Source organism: Asterias rubens, chromosome 2, assembly GCF_902459465.1.
Source record: "Asterias rubens chromosome 2, eAstRub1.3, whole genome shotgun sequence".
Taxonomy (NCBI): Eukaryota; Metazoa; Echinodermata; class Asteroidea; order Forcipulatida; family Asteriidae; genus Asterias; species Asterias rubens.
Window position 1 is genome coordinate 12,757,990 of NC_047063.1, and position 25,161 is coordinate 12,783,150.

At 38.2% G+C, this 25,161-nt stretch overlaps 1 protein-coding gene across 2 annotated transcripts in view; it reads left to right on the top strand.

The window, feature by feature from the left end:
- The window catches only part of LOC117304782 (ubiquitin-like modifier-activating enzyme 1), a 34,825-nt gene extending 13,678 nt beyond the window's left edge, over positions 1-21,147 (top strand). For both annotated transcript variants that reach the window (XM_033789392.1, XM_033789400.1), the window contains exons 9-23: positions 703-849; positions 4,625-4,801; positions 5,183-5,290; positions 6,988-7,224; positions 9,502-9,667; positions 10,154-10,415; positions 10,966-11,014; positions 11,572-11,718; positions 12,507-12,581; positions 13,366-13,501; positions 14,403-14,548; positions 15,022-15,114; positions 17,385-17,576; positions 18,069-18,271; positions 18,865-21,147. In XM_033789392.1, coding sequence (XP_033645283.1) covers positions 703-849; positions 4,625-4,801; positions 5,183-5,290; positions 6,988-7,224; positions 9,502-9,667; positions 10,154-10,415; positions 10,966-11,014; positions 11,572-11,718; positions 12,507-12,581; positions 13,366-13,501; positions 14,403-14,548; positions 15,022-15,114; positions 17,385-17,576; positions 18,069-18,271; positions 18,865-19,000 — 2,274 coding nt within the window. In that variant the 3' untranslated portion in view covers positions 19,001-21,147. The remainder of the gene's footprint in view (positions 1-702; positions 850-4,624; positions 4,802-5,182; positions 5,291-6,987; positions 7,225-9,501; positions 9,668-10,153; positions 10,416-10,965; positions 11,015-11,571; positions 11,719-12,506; positions 12,582-13,365; positions 13,502-14,402; positions 14,549-15,021; positions 15,115-17,384; positions 17,577-18,068; positions 18,272-18,864) is intronic.
- Positions 21,148-25,161: the final 4,014 nt, after the last annotated feature.

Here is a 25,161-nt window from a genome sequence, read left to right on the forward strand (position 1 = left end):
TGCTTAAAGCCATTGGACCCTTTCGGTTCAGAAAAAAAAAAAAAAAAAGTTCACAGATTTACAAATAACTTACAGGGTTTACAGAAGGCAATGGTGAAAGACTTCTCTTGAAATATTATTCCATGAAATGCTTTACTTTTTGAGAAAACAGCAAAACAATATAAATTCTCGTTAACGAGAATTACGGATTTATTTTAAACACATGTCATGACACGGCGAAACGCGCGGAAACAAGGGTGGGTTTTTCCGTTGTTTTCTCCCGACTCCGGATACGTTTAGAGGTATGGACATAGGTTGATTTTTGTCGATGTAATGCTGATTTATAGGCAAAACTAAATAGAAGGAAACAATAAAAGTCACATGAGAAAGTTTCAGCTGAATTAAGTGTCAGTTGCTGAGAAAACAGCACAAAAAACCGAAGAAATCTGAGAATCTATTTATGCATGAATCCCTTCGCAGATTCAAATGTTTCTGGGTGAAAAATTGTTCAAACCATATTACTTCAGGGAATCCTTTCGTAACATAGATAATACTATTAACAACCGCATAAGTTTTTTATGGTCATTAATTATTGGAGTACTTACTAATCTTTGACCCACACCTTTATCTTTGTGTCTACAACATTGAGTGCATGCTTGGCAACTTCCACAGAAAAAATTAAAATGATATTTCTTTCATTCATTGTTTATTTCCGATCGACAGAAACCGCTTCGGCAGTCCTTAGCAGAACCGGAGCATGTCATAACAGATTATGCTAAGTTTGATCGACCAGGTCAACTTCATATAGGATGGCAGGCTCTACACAAATTTGAAAAAGACTGCGGAACATTACCTCGACCTAGAAACAAGGTGGGTGCATTTTCTTTGACTTTTCTTTGCGTCCTTTTGGTTGGTAAGCAGTTTGCAACAGGCTCTGATTCTTGATAACCTAGTAACTTAATTGTGTAATATTTTGGGATAATGTAGTAGATTTATTGGTCAGAGGCTTTGGAAGAAGGTCCCTGTTCAAATCCACCGATTGGCTTCAGAATCAGCTAACAAGACTGAACTATTTAAGTCTGTTCAGATACTTGTGTACTTTGATTGTGATAGCGCCTTGTTCTAGCTGCTAGAATAAGTCCACCCTGTAAAAAACTATTATTATTGAAACTATTATGCCTTCAAAAACTGAAGTAATTAAAAAAAACTATTATACCATGCGGATGCCAAATATGTGAGCAGAGGGTATCCCCCCCCAATGTTCTCAAACTTTAAAAGACTTTCCCTCTTGAATGGAAGCACCCCTACAATCCTCGTACAAACTCCTACGATTCCAATCACACAACCCTGAGCAAGCCACTTAACTCTAATTGCTTCTCTCCACCCAGGGGTAAATGGGTACATGTGAGGGCAGAGATAGTTCTTGTGATTGATTTAGCCGAGTAGCACATAGTTTGTTGCACAGGCTGTATACTCCCCAGGGAGTTGAGATGGTTAAGGAATGATTTAAGGCCCAGTGACCAGGGGTAATAATGTCAGAAGCGCTTTGAGAAGCCGTCGCGTGTGAAAAGCGCTATTATACAAAAACTGGTTATTATTAGGCCTTGTGAACTTTTTTTTCAAACTAGTTATTTGTTTGCGAGGTTGCTTTCATAGGAAAGGCCATCCGAAAGGAAAACAAATCGTGGTAAAATGGTCACAATTGACCAATGCACTCCGAAGTTGTGGCCAAAAACATGACGCTCAAAATTATGCTGTATGCAAAAACTTACTTTTTAAGCTTTTTTTTTACCAAAACGGACATTTTAGCTCATTAATATGTGAAAATGTCATAACAAAAATGTCATGTCATTTTGGTTAAAAAGAAAGAAAGATAATTTGGATTTAGGAATAGTTTGTTTAGTTTGTCCTTAATCTCCCCTTAGGTTAGCTTAGGAATAGATCAAAAGACCTTAGATAGACTGGACAGGGCTCGAATTTCACGCTGGACCGCAGGCCCGAGGCCAGTGATTTTAGCTTCGGTCCAGTAAACTTTATGCCGAACAAGTCCGGCGGTCTTGTGTTTTTTTTATGCATACTAATATAGTTACTATAACAAATAATTATATGAAATATATTATCTTTTATTAAAAAATGTATTTCAATCTCATTTAGAATAACAGTTTTTGTTTTACTTGTCGTCAAATCAGTGTTCTGAGCACGCTTGCGGAACGTCAATCCGTCCTTTTTTCACATGCATCAGGCTGCATACAATTTTTCCATTCAGTTTACTCATGCCCACACCTTGTACATCTAGTCTCAAACCATTTATGTTTATGCACCCGGGGAGTGAGCGAGCGGGGACGAGGGAGTGATGTGTTGGTACCCGGCGCGGCGGCACACCTTAGTACAGCGATGTTTGTTTACCACTGACCATGTGTAAAGTCTATTACCTTACAAAGGAGTGTTGAATTTGCATTAAGAAGGTCTGGTTGCAATACCACACATCCCTGTGTTGCATGGATTAAAAGTAAGGTCTTGTTGCCAAACGTCTTGCTTAGTATGGCTACCAACAGTGATGAGCTTCTGACTACTGCTGTCAAACTTTTGGTCAATCTTTTTTTATGACGCTCTTTTTATGAATGCTGCACGTTGCAGTGTTTTGTTGGTGATTTGCCTATCAAATTGGAATTTTTTTTTTTGAGGCGGCGAGAATGACGTGAAGTAGGTATATGGAACTTTATTGATAGGGTTTCACAGCAAAAAAAAAGCCTCCTAAGGGATGAAAAAGGCCTGCTGTTCTATCGTGTTAACTTTTTTTTTTCCTAATAAAATTTTGGTCTTGTAAAAAATCTTCCGGTCCAGTAAAAATTCTGAGCAACAAGCCCTGCGGTATTGTGGATTTTTTCCCCAAATTCGAGCCCTGCTGGATATATCTAATTTAAATCTCTGTAACATTAACATCAACTCCCCTTAGCTTAGGAATAGATCAAAAGACCTTAGATAGACTGGATATATCTAATTTAAATCTCTGTAACATTAACATGAACTGATTACAACCAAACTTGAGGAGAGTGAGCAAAGACAGAGGAAAGTGAAAACAGTTTTCTGAGTCTGACAGATTGATATTGATAATCATAACTTTATTAACTCTATTACATGTATGAACTTATGAAGTACAAACTATATAAAAAAAAGTCAAAGGCCTAATGTTGTTATCGTTCACAATAATGTTAATATTTATAATTTAAAAAATAAAATTAAAAAACAAAACAAATTTTAGACTCAAAAAACCCCTTTTCTAGTTACCTGGATTGTCGTTGTTCGGCGACTTCACTATTTTCAGTCGATCAGGTGACTTTTGTGTTTATTATCAGTTGAACCACGGCGCGGTCAGCTGATATTTAACTATATTTAGCTCATGACTCAGCGCTGTGTGCATGCAAAACATGGTGCAAAACACAAGGCGCCATGATGAACTCACAAATATTTCCATAACTCAAAAGTAAACTTATATTTTTTGGATAAAAAAGAAAACATTTCTAAAGTAAATATTTCTAAATAAAATATAACCGGTTCCATTAATAATTATAAATATTTTAGTGAGGAAAAAGTATTAAAAAGTTTTTAAAATATCACAACTTTGTAACGCTATGACAGATAATTATGGAACGAGGATGGTTGAGAGCAGTTTTTCTTCAGCTTCTGACTAATGTATGGTTCCTAGACTTCTACAGTGTATTACTACTGGCGAAACTGTGTTTTAAACAGTCACTAGCAGAGTCAAGTCTTGCCATTCGTGGAGACCGGCGGGCGGCATGTACATTTACCATCGCAAGCGTTACAATTGTCGAACTCGATGATAAAATGAGGCTTTTCAAACAGCGAAAAAAGTGTGATTTCAACGTCAATCTCAATCAAAGTTTAAATATAATGTAAGTTTATAACATGAATCAACCTCTTTTTTTCCAAAATTCTGTGGAATCTTTTTTTAAATTTCAATCTTAAACTACGAATGATAAATCCGACTTTTTAAAACTAAAAAATCTTTGTTCTGTGGCTTTGACGCGTAGCGTGTGTGCAGTGATTGCGTGCGTTCATTTTCTACATAAAGTGGAACCAGTTTCAACCACCATGTGTGTGAGCCCTATTATTATTATTATTATTAAAGCCAGTGGACACTATTGGTAATTGTCAAAGACCAGTCTTCTCACTTGCTGTATCTCAACATATGCATAAAATTACAAACCTGTGAAAATTTTAGCTTGATTGGTCGACGGAGTTACAAGATAACTATGAAAGAAAAAAACACCCTTGTCACACGAAGTTGTGTGCTTTCAGATGCTTGATTTCGGGACCTCAAATCTTAAACGTGAGGTCTTGAAATCAAATTCATGGAAAATTACTTCTTTCCCGAAAACTACTCCATTTCAGAGGGAGCCGTTTCTCACAATGTTTTATACATGTACTACCAACCTCTCCCCATTACTCGTTACCAAGTAAGGTTTTATGTTGTAATTATTTTGAGTATTTACCAATAGTGTCCACTGCCTTTAAATGAGAACTAGCTTCAAATCCCACTCAACCTCATTTTAGTGTCGATGGCAAGTGTGTGTAGATCTTGTTCTTATCCTCTGGTGATGTTTTTGAAACAATCTCTATCTAGGATGACGCCAGTAAATTCTTGGAGTTTGCCAAGGAGATCAACAGCCAGGCATCAGAAGCATCTAAGCAGGGAGAGTTAGATGAGAAGTTACAATCCCACCTGGCCAGTAACGCCACTGGTGATCTCTGTCCGATGCAGGCTTTTATTGGTGGTATTACAGCCCAAGAGGTCATGAAGGTACCGACTAGTAGTTTGAGTTTTTAGTTTGGGAATAAAACTATGCAAGCAGATAAATTAAGATACAAAGAAACAACGATAAAAATACCAAGCCAGTGTGTGGCAAGGAGGAACAGGTGAATAGTACAATTCTGGTCTTGTCAAAATAACATCTTGTCCGGTAAAAACACTTTCAGCCAATAGCCCTGCAGTCATTTGGAATTTTACCCCATATTCAAATTGGACACACAAAACATGAATGCTATCTGTGACCATTTTGTTTGGGTTTTGGGGGCTAAAATAAAAAAATGTTGTCCGCCTAATGAACGAGATTAATTTCAGCGGGGCATTTTTGTTTATTTTGTTTATTTGTTAACACTCCATTCTTGTTTTTCATTACAGGCCTGTAGTGGTAAATTTAATCCTATCCATCAATGGATGTACTTTGATGCTCTTGAATGCCTACCTGAAGATGATCCTGAGGGTCTCACTGAGGAGGATTGTAAACAGGTTCGTTGGTCACCTATTGGAGACTTTTACCTGCTTACTGCTTAGGGGTGTGGTTTCTCCGTTTTTAATCTGAAACCCGTTTTTAAAGCCATTGGACACTTTCGGTAAACAGTTTTGTCCAAAGCCCACACTTCGTGTATCATAATAATAATATAATAATAAAACCATTCTTATATAGCGCATATCACCGTAAGGTCCATATGCGCCCTATCACAACTTATATATAAAATAACAAACCTGTGAAAATTTAGGCTCAATCAGTCATCGGAGTCGGGAGAAAATAACGGGAAAACCCACTCTTGTTTCTGCACGTTTCGCCGTGTCATGACATGTGTTTAAAATAAATCCGTAATTCTCGATATCGAGAATTGATAATTGTGTTAATGTTTTGTCAAAAGTTAAAGCATTTCATCGAATAATATTTCACGAGAAGTCTTTCACCATTACCTTCTGTAAACCCTGTAAGTTAGTTGTAAATCTGTGATTTTTTTATTTGTTTCTGTTCCGAAAGTGTATAATGGCTCTAAACCCCCCCCCTCCCCCCCCCCCCCCCCAGAAGAAAAAAAAAGAAAAACAATTGTACAAATTAATCAAACTCATAAGAAATGAAGATAAATATGGAACACCCAGATTTTTTTTTTCGCTAGTGCCATGAGGCGGAGCTGATCTGCAACTGTTTCGTCCTTTACAAGTTTCTCTTTGTTTCTGCGCCTTGAACACCCAGCAGGGTGGATGGGTGCGCATTACAAGTTTTATTATTATTATTAATATTAATATTAAGTGATGTTTAAAGCTTTTGCATGGTGTGTAAACTTTCGGGTGCAACACGAAATAATTCTCTTTTGAGGGAGCGTTTGCTCTGAAAAGAGTCGATTTGGTCTTGACGTTTCCAACAGTATACGGTGTTCTTCTTTTCAGAGCCAACGCTCCCTCAAAGGAGAATCGTTACATGCAAGTTTACTATTATTTATAGTTGATTCCTATTTAACTTTTAAACTTTCCATAATAATTTCTCTAATTTGTTACACCGTCTCTTACCCGATCAGACCAACAGCCGATACGATGCCCAGGTCGCCGTTTTCGGTTCAACTTTGCATAATAATTTCTCTAATTTGTTGCACCGTCTCTTACCCGATCAGACCAACAGCCGATACGATGCCTAGGTCGCCGTTTTCGGTTCAACTTTGCATAATAATTTCTCTAATTTGTTGCACCGTCTCTTACCCGATCAGAGCAACAGCCGATACGATGCCCAGGTCGCCGTTTTCGGTTCAACTTTCCATAATAATGTCTCTAATTTGTTGCACCGTCTCTTACCCGATCAGACCAACAGCCGATACGATGCCCAGGTCGCCGTTTTCGGTTCAACTTTGCATAATAATGTCTCTAATTTGTTGCACCGTCTCTTACCCGATCAGACCAACAGCCGATACGATGCCCAGGTCGCCGTTTTCGGTTCAACTTTCCATAATAATGTCTCTAATTTGTTGCACCGTCTCTTACCCGATCAGACCAACAGCCGATACGATGCCCAGGTCGCCGTTTTCGGTTCAACTTTCCATAATAATTTGTCTAATTTGTTGCACCATCTCTTACCCGTTCAGACCAACTGTCGATACGATGCCCAGGTCGCTGTTTTCGGTTCAACTTTCCATAATAATTTCTCTAATTTGTTGCACCGTCTCTTACCCGATCAGACCAACTGTCGATACGATGCCCAGGTCGCCGTTTTCGGTTCAGCCTTTCAGACGAAGCTGACACAGCTGAAGTATTTCATGGTCGGGGCTGGAGCCATCGGCTGTGAACTCCTCAAGAACTTTGCCATGATGGGGGTTGGCTGCAGTCCGGAGGGTAAAGTGACCGTCACTGACATGGACATCATTGAGAAGTCCAACCTCAACAGGCAGTTTCTCTTCAGATCGCACGACGTGCAGGTAGGAAATTCATTGTAGTCCGTTGAGGGCACTGGACACTATTGATAATAGACCCTTCCCATGATATGTGACCCGCTCTGACGGAATGAGGAATGTCTAGTAAAGTTTCATTTCGTGTAATTTGACACCGAACATAATCATAACAAACAATTAATGAAAATTATTGAATTTTTTAATTTTTTTATTACTACACTTTTAGGTTGCCTAAATCTTGATTAAACTTACTATGGTCTTACCTTTTCGTCAAAAGATTACTAAAGATGTAAAAACAGACGATTTCTGAGCCATGTTCTTGACGTAATTATCCAAAAATGTTCCAAATCCCACGGGACAGACAGCGAACATTCATTGAAAACACCAAATTTGGCGAGCGTCGCAAAACTTTTCACACAACTTGCATAGCGCCACCAAGAGTACCATTGGAAAGCCAAAGATTAGAGGTGTCTAAATATAGCCACCAAAAACATGTGTCAACACTGGAAGGGGTTCAAAGGTCACCAAAGGCAAACCCTGTTTTATCAGCGATGACATCTCCCATTCATAAATCCGCGTCGCGATAGATTTAGTATGGCTCACAGACCGAGGCTTTGTTTATCCATGTAGCGTGAGAGTCCGATCACCCGACCCGGTCTTGTTGCCATAGCTAGTTGCAGCGCTGGTAATACGACAATGTACACACGAACACTGCGCGGGTACCATGCACAAACTTTGCTACACGTACGACGTATGGAACAGTGGAATGTTTATCGAACGTTGGGAAAACAGTGTCTAATTTCCATCATTGTTTTGTGGTTTTTCAAGGTTGAATTGTTTCAAACCAAAATAATTCTGAATGTTAAAGGAATAATCTTTCAGTTAAACTTCATGCTGGGTAAGAAATTTCGCTAAAATCATGAGAAACATGCACGGGGAAATTGCGAATGTTCCCTGGTCTTCAAGCCGAGTATACCCGTGGGGGTTGATGCTATGCGCTGAGTGACAGCTGTCTTTACTATGTTTTGACTTGACGGAACAAAACTCGCATTTCAAGTTGGAAATATCAACGCAAATTGCTCCAAAAATTCAGGTAAACATTGTCAAACTTATTGGTGAAATTGTCTACACATTATAATCTAACTTCTCGTTGAGTTGTTTGTTCATTTTGGTAATTTTGTTTGCCTGACTACGGGGGGTTAAAAATTTATGTTTTCATTATCGTAAACAAAAATATTAATATTATTTTAATGAGTGTGTGAGACGTCGCGTTTTTTCAAATTAATTTTTATGGAGTTTGTGTTTTCCAAAACGGGTCGTAAAATTAAGCGTCAAGGGCGTCGAAAATTCCACATTGTTTCAGACAGGAAGGTCGTATGATCTTGATTTTTATTTCATGTAAAATATTAAGATTTGCTTGTTTGGAATATTATGAAATATGCAAATGTGAAATTCACTAGACAATCCTCATTTCGTTAGAGCGGGTCACATATATGTAAATTGCACATAGCGCCTACGCACTAACGTTTTGGTTGGCAGAATGAGGGAACATCACGCTGTTTTGTACACGGCTAATGGGTGCATGACGCAGACGCGATCGCGCGTCTGCTTAGTGCACAACTCTATGGCGTTTGCCAACCAACAGGGTCTGTAAGCATGCGTGAATGTGATTAGCATATTTCATGGGAAGGGTCCATTGTCAAAGACCAGTATTTTCACTTGGTGTATCCCAACATAAGCATAAAACTACAAGTCTGTGAATATTTTTGACTTAATTGGTCATCTAAGTTGCAAGAGAATAATGAAAGAAAAAACACCCTAGTTTGTGTGCTTTCAGATGCCTAAAAAAGATGCCTGAAGTTTTTAAATACTTGAGCGAGAAATTACCTCCTTCTCATATACAAGAAGAACAGTGGGTGTTGAGGAAGGAAATTTAAATTTTAGATGTGGCAAGAAAAAACCCATAGAGTTATTCCAGGGAAAACCCATTCAGTCAGGTAGGGACTGGTCTGTTTCAAACAGGGGGACCCAGATATGGAGGGCAATGACTGATAACCACTACGCCAAACTACACCCATTCAGATGTTTGTTCGTTGCCTGTATTCAATGTGTCCTTACGAAATTCCTGTTCCACAAACAACCCTAAGTCGTTTTTTTGTTGGTTTGGTTTTTGTTTTTGCTCCTGTAAAGCGTTTTTTGTGTTCTTTGTATAGTGCAATATAAATGATCCGTATTATTATTTTTATTATACTGTATCAACGACAATCAATCACAATACACACTGTGTCTTTGAATCACATGCAGAGCCCAAAGTCGAGTACAGCGGCCAAAGCAGCTTTACAAATGAATCCTGACGCTAATATTACCGCTCATCTTAACCGAGTCGGACCGGAAACGGAAAATGTCTACAGTGATGACTTCTTTGAGGGACTAGACGGCGTTGCAAACGCTCTGGATAATATTGATGCACGTAAGTCACTAAAGACGTTCATTTAGCTCACATCACCAAGAGGCTCAAGTTGATTCAATTCAGTTCAAAAGTTCTAGATAAGAACTGCATAACACGTGAAGGAAACAAAATAGTGCACTTTATTAAGGCCCAACATTCAAATGTGCATGACATTTTACTTTATTTGTACTACCCAGGCATGTCGTGGCATGTCATATCCGAGCTGTCTAGTTCACCGGACCCAAGCTCTGGTGTTGTCAGCAGCAGAGTGTGGGTTCCCGTCCCAGTCATGACACTTGTGCCCTTGAGCTACGCACTTGACCTTAATTGCTTTGTAAAAGAATTTGGAAGAAGTGCATTCTACTCTGCTAGCCATGCTCCTAGTGGATGATACCCATGCAGACTGTGAAGGGGGGGTAACCCTGTTTAGCCCCATGAGTAGGAGGCAGTTGATTCAAGTCAAAAGTATTTACTGGTAATGGTCTGGTTCATGTCTCTCTACCACAGGTATGTACATGGATCGGCGTTGTGTCTACTATCGTAAATCACTCCTAGAGTCTGGTACCCTTGGTACTAAGGGTAATGTACAAGTAGTTCTACCTTTCATGACGGAGTCCTACTCATCGTCTCAAGATCCACCAGAGAAATCTATCCCCATCTGTACCCTCAAGAATTTCCCTAATGCTATCGAGCATACTATCCAATGGGCTAGGGACGAGTTTGAAGGACTGTTCCGTAATCCTGCGGAGAATGTACAGCAGTATATACAGTAAGTAGCTTAATAAATGGTTTCTTAATTTTGTTATGTTTACAATTGATCCCTATCAATATTTACATGCAATTTTTTACTCTTTCAGTGCCCACCTTTTTTTCTGTGTTTTGAATCTAAAACTGTGTACATCTATATGTAATGAAACAAAATTGTTGGTTCGAATCCAACCCTAGTTACATGTATACATGTATGCCAGTGGTTTTATTTTCACACAACTCTGGAAAGTACTAGGTGTACAGTGCTTCCACACATCGGTGTAATATTAATATTCCTATCCCGGTGCAAATTTAACGCCTATTAAAATTTAATTATTAAAATTCTTTCTTACCAAAGGAGATAATATTTCTTGAGTGATAATGCCCTCTTGTGATTACATGTATAGGTCCGACATGTACGATTGACTACACAAAAACAAAATTGTACTTGTACAATAATGGTGCTGTCGGAATACATAACATAGATCGTACGTGTGTGACCTTGGCACTGAAAGACCAACAATTTGTTGCCAACAATTTATTGATGTTGATGGATTGTTTTTTGTTGACAGTGATCCTAAGTTTATGGAGAGGACAATGAAACTACCTGGAATGCAGCCGGTATGTAGAACAGTTGCAGCCAATTCTCACTGACCCTGAAGAAAGTCCCCTGAAAATTAACAAATTTTTCAATGTTCTGGTGAACAAATTAAAAAAATCTCCCTGATTATGGAAACTTTTTCCCTTGTTATAATGGATGTAATTCAAAATATCTCTCTGAGATGCTAAACAAATTGTGTTTATATAACTGTACCTGCAATTTAGTTTTTCTTAACTACTATAGTTTTATTTACTAGGGTTTTTTCTTAGTTCTTGATTTGTTTCATCGATGTAGAATAGTCCAAAGGCCATTTTTGAAATCCACGGCTCGGCTCCATAATCAGCTCCGACTAGCTTGGCCCCTCAGTTGTTTTGACAATTGCGCGTGCTTTGCGCACTCGCTCAGGGCTTCAGACGAGAGGACAGAGCTTGAAGCCCAATCCAAAGCTGAAGCCGTTGTGTGTCGAAAGGGCCACAGATCCTTTGCAGTGGAATCTGAAGTTTTAAGCCTGTCTTTTTGGATAAATTTGTGAGTAATTTTTGGGGTAATGTAGATCCTGTGAATATCGATCCAACAGGTGGAGACCTTCCAGAATCTGAAGACGGCTCTTATCGACGATAAACCCTCTAACTTAGAAGACTGCATCGCCTATGCCAGAAATCGCTTTGAAGAAATGTACACCAATCAAATCAAACAACTACTCTTCAATTTCCCAAAGGATCAGGTACGTTCAGCTCATTTAAAAACAGTTTTAATGCTTGACTGGTGTTTTGTAGCATACCAGACTCTGGTGTTTCTGAAACAGCAGTGTGGTTTCAACTCGTGCTCATGACACCAGTGCCGTTGAGCAAGATGCTTAACCATTATGGCTTGGGCCTCTGAATTGGGCGTAAAGCCCATTTCATACTGCGAATGCAAATGCGAGGCAAATTTTTAAGTCACAGGGCTGTTTTTGGCAGCGAATGTTTTGCAGGAGTTGCCCTGTGCTGAGCTGATGCAAATTTGTGATGTCAAAATTCGTATCGTATTCGCAGGAAGTATGAACTGGGCTTAAAGCAGTTGTTCCCATGTGTTGGGGAGTCGACTACTCAAGAAGCTTTAAAAGGAAGCTTCAAAACGAAAAATAATACCGATGTGAAGTGTTTAAAATCTGTAATAATGACCTGTGTGTACTAATTGGGTACTTAATTCGGACTCAATTGGTCATCGAAGTTTCAAGAAAATTATGAAAGAAAAAACACCCATTTCGCACAAATTTGTGTGCTTCCAGATACCCCCAAAAACATTAAAGGCTTTAGTCCTGTAGTCTTTTAATATTTGAGTAAGAAACTCCTCTTTCTCAAAAATTACGTTACATCAGAAGGAGCCATTCCTCACAATGTTTTATACTATCAACAGCTTTCCATTGCTCGTTACCAAGTAGTTTGTGTTGCTAGTAATTATTTTGAGTATTTACCAAAAGTGTCCAGTGCCTTTAAAGTACTAACAGTTATCGGTGTTTTCTTCCTACAGATTACTTCATCAGGTGCACCATTTTGGTCAGGACCAAAGAGATGTCCACACATGCTAAAGTTTGATGAATCCAATGTAAGTATTACTCAATCCTTAAGCCTCCGCCGCCCTCTATTAATCTTGGCTCATTTGACATACAGGAAAGGTAACAGTGGTAACAAAAAGTTGCTTTTGTTAAAAATTGATTTGGTTCGCCTTTGGGCAATCCTGGTGACACTTTGTTTTTAGTACATCATTGCACTCTTTCTGTTTTTGTAATTTTGAGCCTGTAATTGAAGGTCTTCGGTATGTTTTCAAATGTTTTATATGAACTAATAATAAATTAATAAATAATGTATATATTGCATAAAAAATAACGACAAAATTACAGTAAATGACTATAAAACGCATATTGACTGGCGTAATTCGGTAACTAGTGTACGTCTATTTCCCCTCGGGCCTGTGAGTGACCAGAAGAGGGGCCTAGTTACCTCCTTGCCACTCAATATGTGTATATTAGTCCTAACTCAGGACTATTCCTAACGTAGGATGAGTCCTAGGAGATATTAATAATAATAATAATAATAACAGGTATTTAGAAACGCTCCCCATAGAAAACTATATCACAGCGCTTACAGAAACTGAAAATGCACAATAAACAACAAAATCTTATTGGGAAAAGCTACATACACAACGTTTGAAAAGCATAAGAACAAGAGAAAAATGTGTGGCTAGTCCTAAGTAAGGACGATTAACTCGGCCTAACTCGAGATAAGACAAGTCTTAACTCTTTGTGAAATCCACCCCTGGGGACAGAGACGTGCTTTGTTTGTTTCTTTTCTTTGCTTCTTCTAATATATTATTTTGTTTCCTTTCTAAGCCTGCTCACATTGATTACATCATAGCAGCAGCCAACTTACGAGCCTTTACCTACAACATACCTCAGAATAGAGATCCTGCATTTGTGATCAAAGCGCTCAAAGGTGTAAAGGTCAGGGAGTTTATTCCAAGGTCTGGTGAGTAGGAGCATTTAATACCTGCCCAGGGCCCTATATCATACAACTGCTTTAAAGGCACTGGACACTATTTGAAAGATACTCAAAATAATTGTTAGCATAAAATCTTACTTGGTAATGGAGCAATGGAGAGCTGATGATAGTATAAAACATTGGGAGACATCTTTATGATGTATTAATGGTAGCAATCACAACCAGTGTAAAAGGCAAATAAAAAGTAACTCAAACACTCAAAATTATTGTTTGCTGAATGGAAGAAATATGAAAATTTTAAACAAGTAGGTTGGACAGTTTTTAGTAGCTTACAGGGCAAGTTGAGAGATGGTGTTTACTAGCCTGTAGCAGTTTTTAAAGGAACGTTACAGAATTGGTAAGAAACAAAAATCGTGAAGATCACAGATTGACATAAAATTTAAAGCGTCTAATGATGATGATAGTTGAAAACATCCCTTGAAATATTTCTGTCTGAAATGTCAGATTTGATGAGAAATAAATCTAACTTTGCGTTTGGAGTTTATCGCTCAGTGAGCGTTTTATTCATTTTTATTTTGGCATCGATGCAATGCAGAATTTGTAACTGGTTTTTTACTATTCTCTCGTGACCCAGATGGCCAATCGATCTCAAACCTCTACAGGTTTCTCAGTTTATGTTTATGGTGGATTGCATAAAGTGCTTACACTGACAGCAACTGTTTTGTTTGCAAAAACCAGTTTTGTAATGTTCCTTTAATAGACAATGTACCCCGGGCTAGTGTTGAAGGCGAGCCCTGGCCAATGACGTTAATCAATCCAAGAGCTAACGCTACAAGTTTTTAATGTGGAAAGCATTCACTTAATGAATAAACTTGTGACTCTAATATTGTAATACCTTCCCCCCCCCCTTTCCTACCAACCCCCAAAGGTGTAAAGATTGATGTGACGGACGCCGAAGCTCAAGCATCTGCCCAGGTATCGGCAGATGAGGCACAGCTCAAAGACATTCTAAATGCATTACCATCCCCCGCTAGCCTCAAGGACTTCAAGATTATCCCTGTAGATTTTGAGAAGGTATTGGATATTTACCATGCTTTTGAAAACAGGGTTGTTTTAAATAAAATAATTTCTTTTCAAATTAATCAAATTTTGGGGACCCTGACCAGAGATATTTTACTGACGTAAGTTGATGTCACAATTTCTGAGAGAAATGCAAAAGAACATGGAGATTACCAGAAACAATTTGTGGCATAGGTACATGTTTAACGCTTAAAATTGTATGCTCTAAAAATGTATCAACAAAGAATATTAAGCTCTAGTGCTGTTATGTCTGAATTATGTTTGTCCTTTAGATCTAAGACTACGTGACATATCCTGACTCGAGGAGCTATCAGCACAATGGAAAATTTTAACTATCTTTTGCTTGCTGTGAAAAGATGAAATAATAATAATAAAATTAGCGGAGGTGTAGATACTTAGGTGTCATTGATTGTATTTCACAAATCTTTGGTAATTCTTTGGTTTGTTTTCCTCCCGTTGATGTACAGGATGATGATACTAACCTACATATGGATTTCATTGTCGCTGCATCAAACTTTAGAGCAGAGAATTATGATATAGCACCTGCAGACAAACACAAGGTGAGAATCCGCAGACCCTCTTTGCATCTGGTGTCGATTTCACAAAGAGTTAGGACTAGTCCTAACCTAAGACTAGTCCTAGAAGATATTTAAAACTTAACATATAAGGCCGAGTCACGCTGCAGCGATAATGAAAACGATAACGATAACTACGCAAAGAGAATCGGTCCATTGGTTGAATTGCTCCACGCAGAATATGCCCATGGTTATTCAACCAATTGAGGGCTTGCATTTTTAACGTTCTTGTTTTTTGTTTTCGTTATCGAGGCCAGTGTGACCGGGCCTAGAGACCTAAGCACTCGTCCTAACTCGAGATAAGACTAGTCTTAATTCTTTGTGAAATCCACCTCCTGATGTCACAAAATCGAACAGCTCCCTTGCTGAGGTCAAAGGAACACGCATCATCGGCGCTGAGAGATAGGAGTTGTAACAAGGTTCCATTGTTTGACCTTGGCGATGGCGGTGTCTGGTTTAACAACTGGTGTGGGCTATTGGAACAGCCTCAGTGAATCTAGCACAATGTTATCCACATTGAGTATAAGCACCAGAAATATACCATGCTTAATATGCGGCAAAGAGGCCCCCCCCCCCCCCCCATTGAAATGTTCCAATTCACTAACACATTCTTTCTGTCTCGTACAGAAGTACCCCCAGGGGGTGGGGGTCACACATGCCACATATCATGCCCGAAATTACCAGAAAACATTATTGTGTACAGCATAGAGGTAGAGTCCTACAAGGGCTTACTCAGTCGTAAATGTGCTCCTTTGTATTGATGTAAAATGTAATCATGTATGAAGATTGTGTTGTTTATCCTCAAAGGACCCCACTGAAGTGTGTTTATTATCATCAAACAAATCCCAGTCATAATGATTGTAATTACTTAACCCTCCTACTGTATGACCAATTAATGTCATCCTCTGCTGTTTCATATGGTCTAGAATATAACACATGTGGTGAATGCGTCTACTCAGTACATGGTCAACCCTCCTACTGTCTGACCATTCAATTGCATCCATTGTGGTTTTGAATGATAAACTATGACAGCCTGCAATATTACATAATATATACATGTACTTGCCATCTTTTGTTTATTTTCTTATTCAGTTTGCTCTGTGTTAATATTGTTTGTGTCATTTTTATGATCATTGTATTTTGTGTGTACATATTGTCATAACATATTGTATTGTAATTTGTAACTGTTTGCCAGTAGAAATCAAATTGTTTTTGTTTTCAAATGTTGCCAATTATTGCCAATCTAATGTCATGTAATCTAGTCGTGTGCTGAATATTCAGTACACAAGTACTCAATTAGTTCTGTTCAACTTGCTGTACATTTTTTTAGATTTGTTTGTTTGTTTGTTTATATATATAATCTTAAAACATTTTTAATCTTAAAACATACATACATACAATAGGGCATTAAAACTGATATATTTTGTACAAAACCACATTACTTTGAAGTAAAACAGGTCTCAAAATGCCTTACGCTATCGGAAGCTGCTACAGGCTTCTTACTAATAGTTTTTATTGCCATTAATTTCAAAGAATTATCAGTTACCAAGCGTGTAGCCTTCCCTTAAAGACAGTGGACACTAATGGTAATTGTCAATGACTAGTCTTCACAGTTGGTGTATCTCAACGTATGCATAAAATAACAAACCTGTGAAAATTATAGCACAATCGGTCGTCGAAGTTGCGAGATAATAATGAAAGAAAAAACACCCTTGTCACACTAAGTTGTGTGCTTTCTGATGCTTGATTTCGAGACCTCAAATTCTAAACTTGAGGTCTCGAAATCAAATTTGTGGAAAGTTACTTCTTTCTCGAAAACTACGTCACTTCAGAGGGAGCTGTGTCTCACAATGTTTTATACTATCAATCTCTCCCTATTACTCGTAATCAAGAAAGGTTTCATGATGATAATTATTTTGAGTAATTACAAATAGTGTCCACTGCCTTTAACCATCTCCTAACACTACTCTTATTACATCATGTGGTGAATGTTTACTACACATGTACTCAGTAAATTCAACTTGCTGTAAAATTTCTCAGATTCACAGTTCGGGGCATAAAAACATTTATCTTATTACAAAATCACATTAGTTCAAAGTGAACTATTTCTCAAAGTGCCTTATACTATCTTAAGCTGCTATAAGCTTCTTACTAATAGTTTGTATTGCCATTAATTTGAAAGAGTTATCAATCACCAAATGTGTCAGCTTCCCTTTACTTGCCCCTAACACTACTCTTATTGTCTCGTCCTCTAGACGAAGCTGATAGCAGGTAAGATCATCCCAGCTATAGCAACAACCACCTCCGTTGTGGCTGGCTTGGTCTGTCTAGAACTCTACAAGTTGGTTAACGGAAACAAGAAACTGGAATCTTACAAGAATGGTTTCATCAATCTTGCTCTACCGTTCTTTGGATTCTCAGAACCAATACCAGCGGCGACACAAAAAGTAAGTTATCATCGGTGGTTCGGATGAAAGAACCACTTTCAACATTGTAGAGTTTGTCTTTCAAAAGGATTTCAGACCAAGTAATTTTATTATTGGTGATTTATTGAAGGAACTACTTTCAAAATTGTAGATAAAGTCTTTCAAAGTGGTTTCAGACCAAATAATTTTGCAGGATGCTTACTAACATTACCAACTCTAGTAGGTTTCAGTATGTCGGTTTGAAGGCCATTGTCCAGTCTGTTCTAGGTTGGCTTGTTTTCTCCCTAAGGCTCTCCTCCACTTGGTCTTGTCAGTCGTGTCCCTTGCGTTGACTCCAAGCAGTGACTCCATGTCATGGAGCTTAACCACGTCTTGCACTGTCGGCCAACAAGTGTGGGCCCACCCACAATTACATTGGTACACCTCTTAATCAGATGAAAATGACACACCCAATTTTCTTGGTTGAAGTAGCAAAATTTTGATGGTTTTATATCTTTTGTTCTTCCCCTGCAGTATTACGACAAAGAGTTCTCTCTGTGGGATCGCATTGAAATTCAAGGTGTTCTTGCAGACGGAGGAGAGATGAATCTGGAACAATTCTTGGATCACTTTCAGAATGAGCTCGGTCTAGAGATCACAATGATGTCACAGGGTGTCTGTATGTTATATTCATTCTTCATGTCTCCAGTCAAGCGCAAGGAACGCTTGACTTTGAAGTAAGTGTGTTTTAACAATCCTTTAATCATTGGTAATTAATTATATTTATTAGTGGTTTATTCACACCATATTGAAGCCCTAAAGACCGGTTTATAGTCGGTCGCGCCATGATCGCGCGACGGAAATCTTGCGCGCAATCCTAAGACTGTGGCCTAAAAACCGTTTCTTTTTATGATCGCGCGTCAATATTTCCGACGCCCGACCATTGCGCGACCGACTATAACTTGGCCTTAAGGCTGAATGGCACAGTGGTTACAGTTGGTGAAACACAAACAAACAAGAGAATAAAATAAAATACATAGTCTATATAACAACTATAAAGCACCAAAAAACACAAGCGATGAAAACTTGGTAATGAGTGTTGTTATCAGAGAAAAACTGCAAAACAGCAGACTTACCAGGTAAATTTTCATTGTTCAAGTAGTTTTGAGCATGCGCACATTACCGAGAACAATGGATTTTGCCTGGTAAGTCTGCTGCCACCAAGTTCCTCTTTGGTTGCCTTCCATGGTGCTTGTGAAAAAGACCTCGGTGAAATGACCCTGGGAAGTTTTATTCACCCTTTTTTTTTTCCTTCTCTTGTGTATTTCAGGATGTCCGATGTTGTTACCAAGGTCTCAAAGAAGAAGATTCCCAAACATGTCCGCCATCTTGTCTTGGAGGTTTGTTGTAACGATCGTGATGGTGAAGATATCGAGGTTCCCTACGTACGCTACACGTTCCGCTGAGTATCGGCTCATATCAATAATCGATTATCGTCAACCCCTCCTTTCATATCAATGTAGCTTGGCGTCAGTGTTGGAGTTTTGGGCGCTAAAAATTGCTAAGCAGGCAAGAATGGTTAAGCGGGAAAAGCAGTCATACATTACATTTCTGATGATAAATTATTTGTTTTCAGCTTAAGTTAAACGAGGTCACTACTCAATGCGTGATCTCTTGGTCCTGTATATTGTTATCACGATGGCAGCCATCTTCTTGTTGTTGTCTAATTCACATTAATGTAACCATAATGAGGGTGGAAGGTCAGATTGATCCAATTATTGTACGGTACAACCTCGTTCCCAGGGGAGATCTATCTCGCTGTGCATTTTTCCCCAGCATAACCCCTGGATTTTGTTCATTGAAATGTGCTAGAATCTAGCACATTTTAATTAGGCCTGTGATCGATCCTTTCTACGCGCGCATGTCTTAAAGAATGTTTTTAGTTTTTAAAAAAGGTGTTTGTGCCACAAAAAACGCAGGTGTGATCAAACATTTAACTTAAAACTCTGTGCGTGGCACTTGACATCTAAAGCATTACTAATTTCATGAGTCAATTAGTGGTGTTTCTCGGTACATCCCTTCCAGGGGGTTAGTGACGAGAGCTATCGATATGGCGCGCTGCACATTGTAGCGGGGCTGTTTACGGAAAGATTTGGAATTAATTTCATTGGGACATCGTGACGGAAACAATGTCGACGGTCTTTCATAGACTGGATAAGCTGAAAATATTGCATTTAAGTTTATTTGCTAAGCGGAAAAAGGGAGGGGCTATTGACAAGCAGTGTGAAAGTTTACACAGTGACTGGTTTACCAGTTTAAGCAAGATTTTTCTGCTCAGCAAATTTGTGTGCATGGTAGCTCTGAGTATTGGCGCTGGTTCACTTCAGATCAGGTGCGTTTAATGATTTCAATCAGAGATGTGTATAAATTAATCAGTGGGGCTTACTCTTACTATGTTTCAGCTATTAATCAATTCAATTTTTTTTTGTATGAGGTCAGTTGAAATCTACCGACTTTTTATAATAGTCAGGAGCTGTTTTGTTTCTGACCCCATCTTTGAAGGTCAAAGGTCATGTGCTGAGCGGCATCGGAGACGATGATTTAAGAAACAGAGGATGAGAGTTTCAAGTCCCTTTGGAATTATCTTTCCATAGTTGTCCAGATGAGCACAAAATTAGAAACAAATTAGTTGTATACAATACTATGGTTTTTTCCGTTGTCGATCACGTTTTTTTTTGTTAACAAATGTTATTTGTGTTGTACTTGTTTTTAGAGAACAGGGGAAGATTTGCTATAAGCAGCTTGTTTTGTGTTGTAAGAGATCACTGTAAGTGACTGCCTCATATAATGCATGTACATGTTATACCGAGTGTGTGAAGAGACAGACATTATGTCCCTAGTCAAATACAACAATAGAAAAATATAATCTCTACAATTAAAGCCCTAACCTGCGCTGTCTTGGATTGAAATTGGAAGGTCTTTTGGTATATAGATGTTAAATTTTCTCGGGGCCAAAGAATATTAATTTTGGTTTTATCCTTTCACCGATGTGTTTAAGGACTGTTTACTCGGAACTTTCCTCCTGAGTCCTGTGCGAAAAATTACAGGCATTTTACTCGGCTGTGATAATACTTTCAATATTCTTAATCCTTGATGCAAATTTAACATCTAACATATCGTTGCGGCATCTGCTACTTATACATAGGATTCGAACTGCCTTCTTGGCTACCGGGCTATCTCGGTGGTCTAGTTGGTAGGCACTGCTCTGTGGGTTCAAATCCCACCTGAGTAAAATGCCTGTATTTTTGGTTCACAAGACTCGGTAAAGAACTGTGTATAACAGTGCTAACAAAAACTAACAAATTTAGATTATAAAAATATAACATCAAAATTCTGAGGTTGGAGATATAGTTTTGGAAACAACTACAACCTATCATGAACTCCAATCCTTCAATATCCAACTTCATGTTTTGCTTGATTACGAGACTGAGTACTGCGCTAAGTAAACTAGATTATGCTTAGATACATACTGCCGGTATCAGAGTCCAACAGTTTGGATGTAGAATTAACAATCAATCAATCAAAAAAAATATACATGTAAATAGGGCCAAAATAAATAAAAAAAAATTAAAAGGCGCTTAAGAGTCACGTAAAAATATTTACAATACACTTGTTAAAAAAACAAAAACAAAGTTTAAGCAGGTCTTAATAGTATGGATAGTCCGAGCATCCTTGATGTGATTCGGAAGAGAGTTCCATTATTTTACTCAATAGCAGGAGAGTGACCAAACTGCAAATGAAATTGGGCGTAGAATGGTGTAAACAATTGGAACATAGGGATGATGGTATACCGCCACCTAGTGGTCAAAGGCCCCCAGGTTACTGCAATTTTGTAATTTTCAGCAATGATTGCATGAGAAGTGCCTTTGTTTTTGAAGAAAGTAGGGAATTCTGTAGTCGGGTACAAAAGGCTTGTCTTCTTGGCAACTTTTAGAAAAGTGAAATGATTTTTTTTTTCTTTCTCAGAATCGGATTATTCCCTGTGTAATTATTACTGGAAACTATAATGATCTTTTAGTAGACAATAGTATCAAGTTATTTCAAACGCAGATCCTGTTATTGTGAATTGTGGTTACACTTTATTTACTAGACGTATGACATTTTAAAACTTGAATGTAATGAATGTATAAGCCAGGCATAATATTCGTCATACTTCATGTTTTTTTTTGATATTTTGTTCGCCCTTGGATAAATAATTTGTTTTTTTTATTAAACAGCCTGTAAAGTGTATTAAAACCTACACCATTATGTACATGTGCATGTGGGTCGGCATAACAGTCCTACCTTTTTCTGTGAACCAAATATCATGCTTGCATATTTTCCCTCGAAAGATGGATGGTGATAGGACAGAATCTGTGGCTAAACTTGAAACGCTATTTGAAAAAATCTAAAAGACGATGACACTAAGCGTTTCAGTGTTTACTGGTTTTTTCTAATGGAAGTTGCGTAGATACAAATTTAATTCAAATAAAGAGTTGTTTGTGTGAATCATTTGTGGGTCAATGTTGTGCTAATCATTAATAAATAAGTTGATAGAAATACAATGTCTTTAAGTTTGCTGATTTAATCTAAAGTCTTGTGTGTAATTGTGGTTAATTGCTGTGGCACATGGCAGTCACAAGATTGTCACATGATGGTCACATGACTAGCATAATGGTCATCTCATAATATGATTGGATTGAAGATGTTTCAATGAAGGCTGTGTCCGAAACTGCGATTTCGGTTACAGCTACTACTAGATCGCGTCTGCTGCCTATTCTTCAAAACTGGGAGACGCACTGATTTAGCCGTAGCTGTAGCCGTAGTTGCCGCTTCAGACATGTGGCTTTGGCTAACTGCCTTTTGGAAATTGTGTCTAAAGGCAAATTGTTGTTGCTTAGGCTAATTGTTGATTATCTGAAAGGGGTCTGGGTTTGGATTAGTACTGCAAGCAATCTCCCAATTTTAGGATGTATAGGTTGCAGGTGTGTTTGCAAACGAAGGATAATGAAAACAAAGTAATATTTGAATAGCTGAACTAAAAAGCAGTACATACATGTATATTGCGATGTATTGACTATGTAATGTATTTTGAATATGTTGTACATTGCATTGGGCTACAAAACTATGCTCTATTTAAAGGGAAGGTACACGTTTGGTAATTGTCAAAGACCAGTCTTCTCACTTGGTGTATCCGATCATAACCATAAAATAACGAGCCTGTGAAAATTTTTGCTCAATTGGTCATCAAAGTTGCAAGAAAATGATGAAATAAAAAAAAAAACCTTGTTGGACAAATTTGTGTGCTTTCAGATAAGAATAAAAGACTTTTATTATTTTAGTGAAAAATTACCTCTTTCTCAAATACTACGTGACTTCAGAGGGAGTTGTTTCCCACAGTGTTTTATACTACCAACAGCTCTCAAATGCTCCTCACCAAGTCAGTTTTTAGTTAATAATTTGTTTTTGAGTAATTACCAAACGTGTACCTTCCCTTTAAAGGCAGGGTGTACTTTTGGTAATCACTCCACATGTTAATGACCATGAAAACTTTCTTGGTAAGGAGTACTGAAGAGCTGTTGATAGTAAAACAAAAACAGTGTGAGAAACGAAACCCTTTGACATTTTGTAGTTTTAGAGAAAGTGGCAATTCTCACCCTACAAATTTGAATCTGAGAAAGCTTCAGGCATGAAGCCTTCCGTAGATCCACATTTTGGATGAAGCCTTTCTCAGGCATCTGGAAGCACACAATTCCATGCAACAAGGGTGTTTTTTCTTTTCTTATTTTGATGCAACTTTGATGACCAATAGAGCCAAAATGTTCATAGGTTTGTTGTTTTACGCACATGCTGGGATTCAACAAAGTAAAGATAATGGTCTTTGGCAATAATTACCAAAAGGTACACCCTGCCTTAAAAGTAATCATCTAGTAGTATAAGTATCATCTCAAATGGTTTAGTTTGGTAAAGGATTATTATTGGCCTACCGTAAGGTGTTGAACATCGTTGGGTGTGGTAACAATGCCTCCAGGGCTGATGTACAACACATGTAGACCTTATGCAAATGTCATATTAGTATGGTGCCCTCACCTAGAGGTAAAAAAGATGCTGTTCATTGGCCAAACCTGTGCGCCGCATCACATACAAATCTGTGCATTTCGTAATCAGTTTACCTCTAAGACGGTGTCTGGATTAGACATCAATGCATAAGGTTTATTGAGAGAGTTTTGAAAATTTGCGACTTTTAAAAAGCCATTTTCGGTACCAAAATTGTTCAGGATTCATTGAGTTTATTTATATTTGTCCGGGCCTGGGATTACACAGAAGCCACAAGACGGCCCTTTGCCCTGGTCCTTGCCTTGGTGTCCTTCAAAAAGTTTACCGTGGAAGTACCCTTTGCAAAATAGAAGATGGCTTTGCCCTCTCAAAAGTGAAATTCCAGGCCTGTTTCTTATTGGCGAATGATAACAAATAGTCTGAATAAAAGCAAACCAGTGTCAAAACTATAACCTTAACTGACATTTTGACTACTTTGTTTCATTATTTATTCAAACGAAAGTCACAAGTTGTCGTTGTGAAAACAGTGTAAATTTTCTGTCTTAAATTAAGCATGAAACAAAGGCACACTTTCTGCTTCTTCTCACCCATACATTCTTGCTTTGCCGAGATAGTGTGGTCTATCTTGTTTTTTGGATAGCTTTTGTATCGCAACAGACATCTGTAGGTTTGTTAGCCTCTGTCTTTTCGACATTAGTGCACGTATCGACCAACAAGGTACTCGAGGCGCTTAACATCATCAGGTGCGGATCAGGGAGGGGGAGGGCAGGCCCAATGCTTAAATCCTCGATCTGTGCCAGATAGTAGTAAATGTAGATAATAGTGAATGGTCAGGCAGTAGGAGGGTTGAGTGTGTATTGTGTAGATGCATTCATCACATGATATCATATTGCAGGCTGTCAAAGTTCATCAATCATTCAAATCCACAGTGGTTCGTATTGAATGGTCAGACAGTAGGAGGGTTGACTGTGAAAAGTAGATACATTCACCACATGACTTCATATTACAGGTGGACATAGTTTATTCATCATTCATTACCACAATGGACAGTACTAAATGATTAAAGAGTAGAAGGGTTAACAGAGAAAAAATTAAATAAAATATCCATTGCCAGTTACAAATAAAAATCAGACAGGTCCTTTCAAAAACAAGGCTTGGGCTTAGAGGTGCTGGGGTCGATTTCACAAAGAGTTAGGACTAGTCCTAACTTAGGACTAGTCCTAGGAGATATACAAATTGCATGGATAGTCCTAAGTTAGGACGAGTAACTGGTCCTAACTCGAGATAAGACTAGTCCTAACTCTTTGTGAAATCCACCCCTGGACACCTTTGGTAATTACTCGAAATAATTGTTAGCATAAAAACTTGCTTTGTAGCGAGCAAGGGAGAACTGTGGTAGTATAAAACATTGTGAGAAACGACTCCCTCTGAAGTTTCATAGTTTTTGAGAAAGAAGTAATTTCTCACTAAATATTTGAATTGAATACAAGGTCTAAGCTGATGTCTCAAATTCAAGGCATGTGAAAGCACA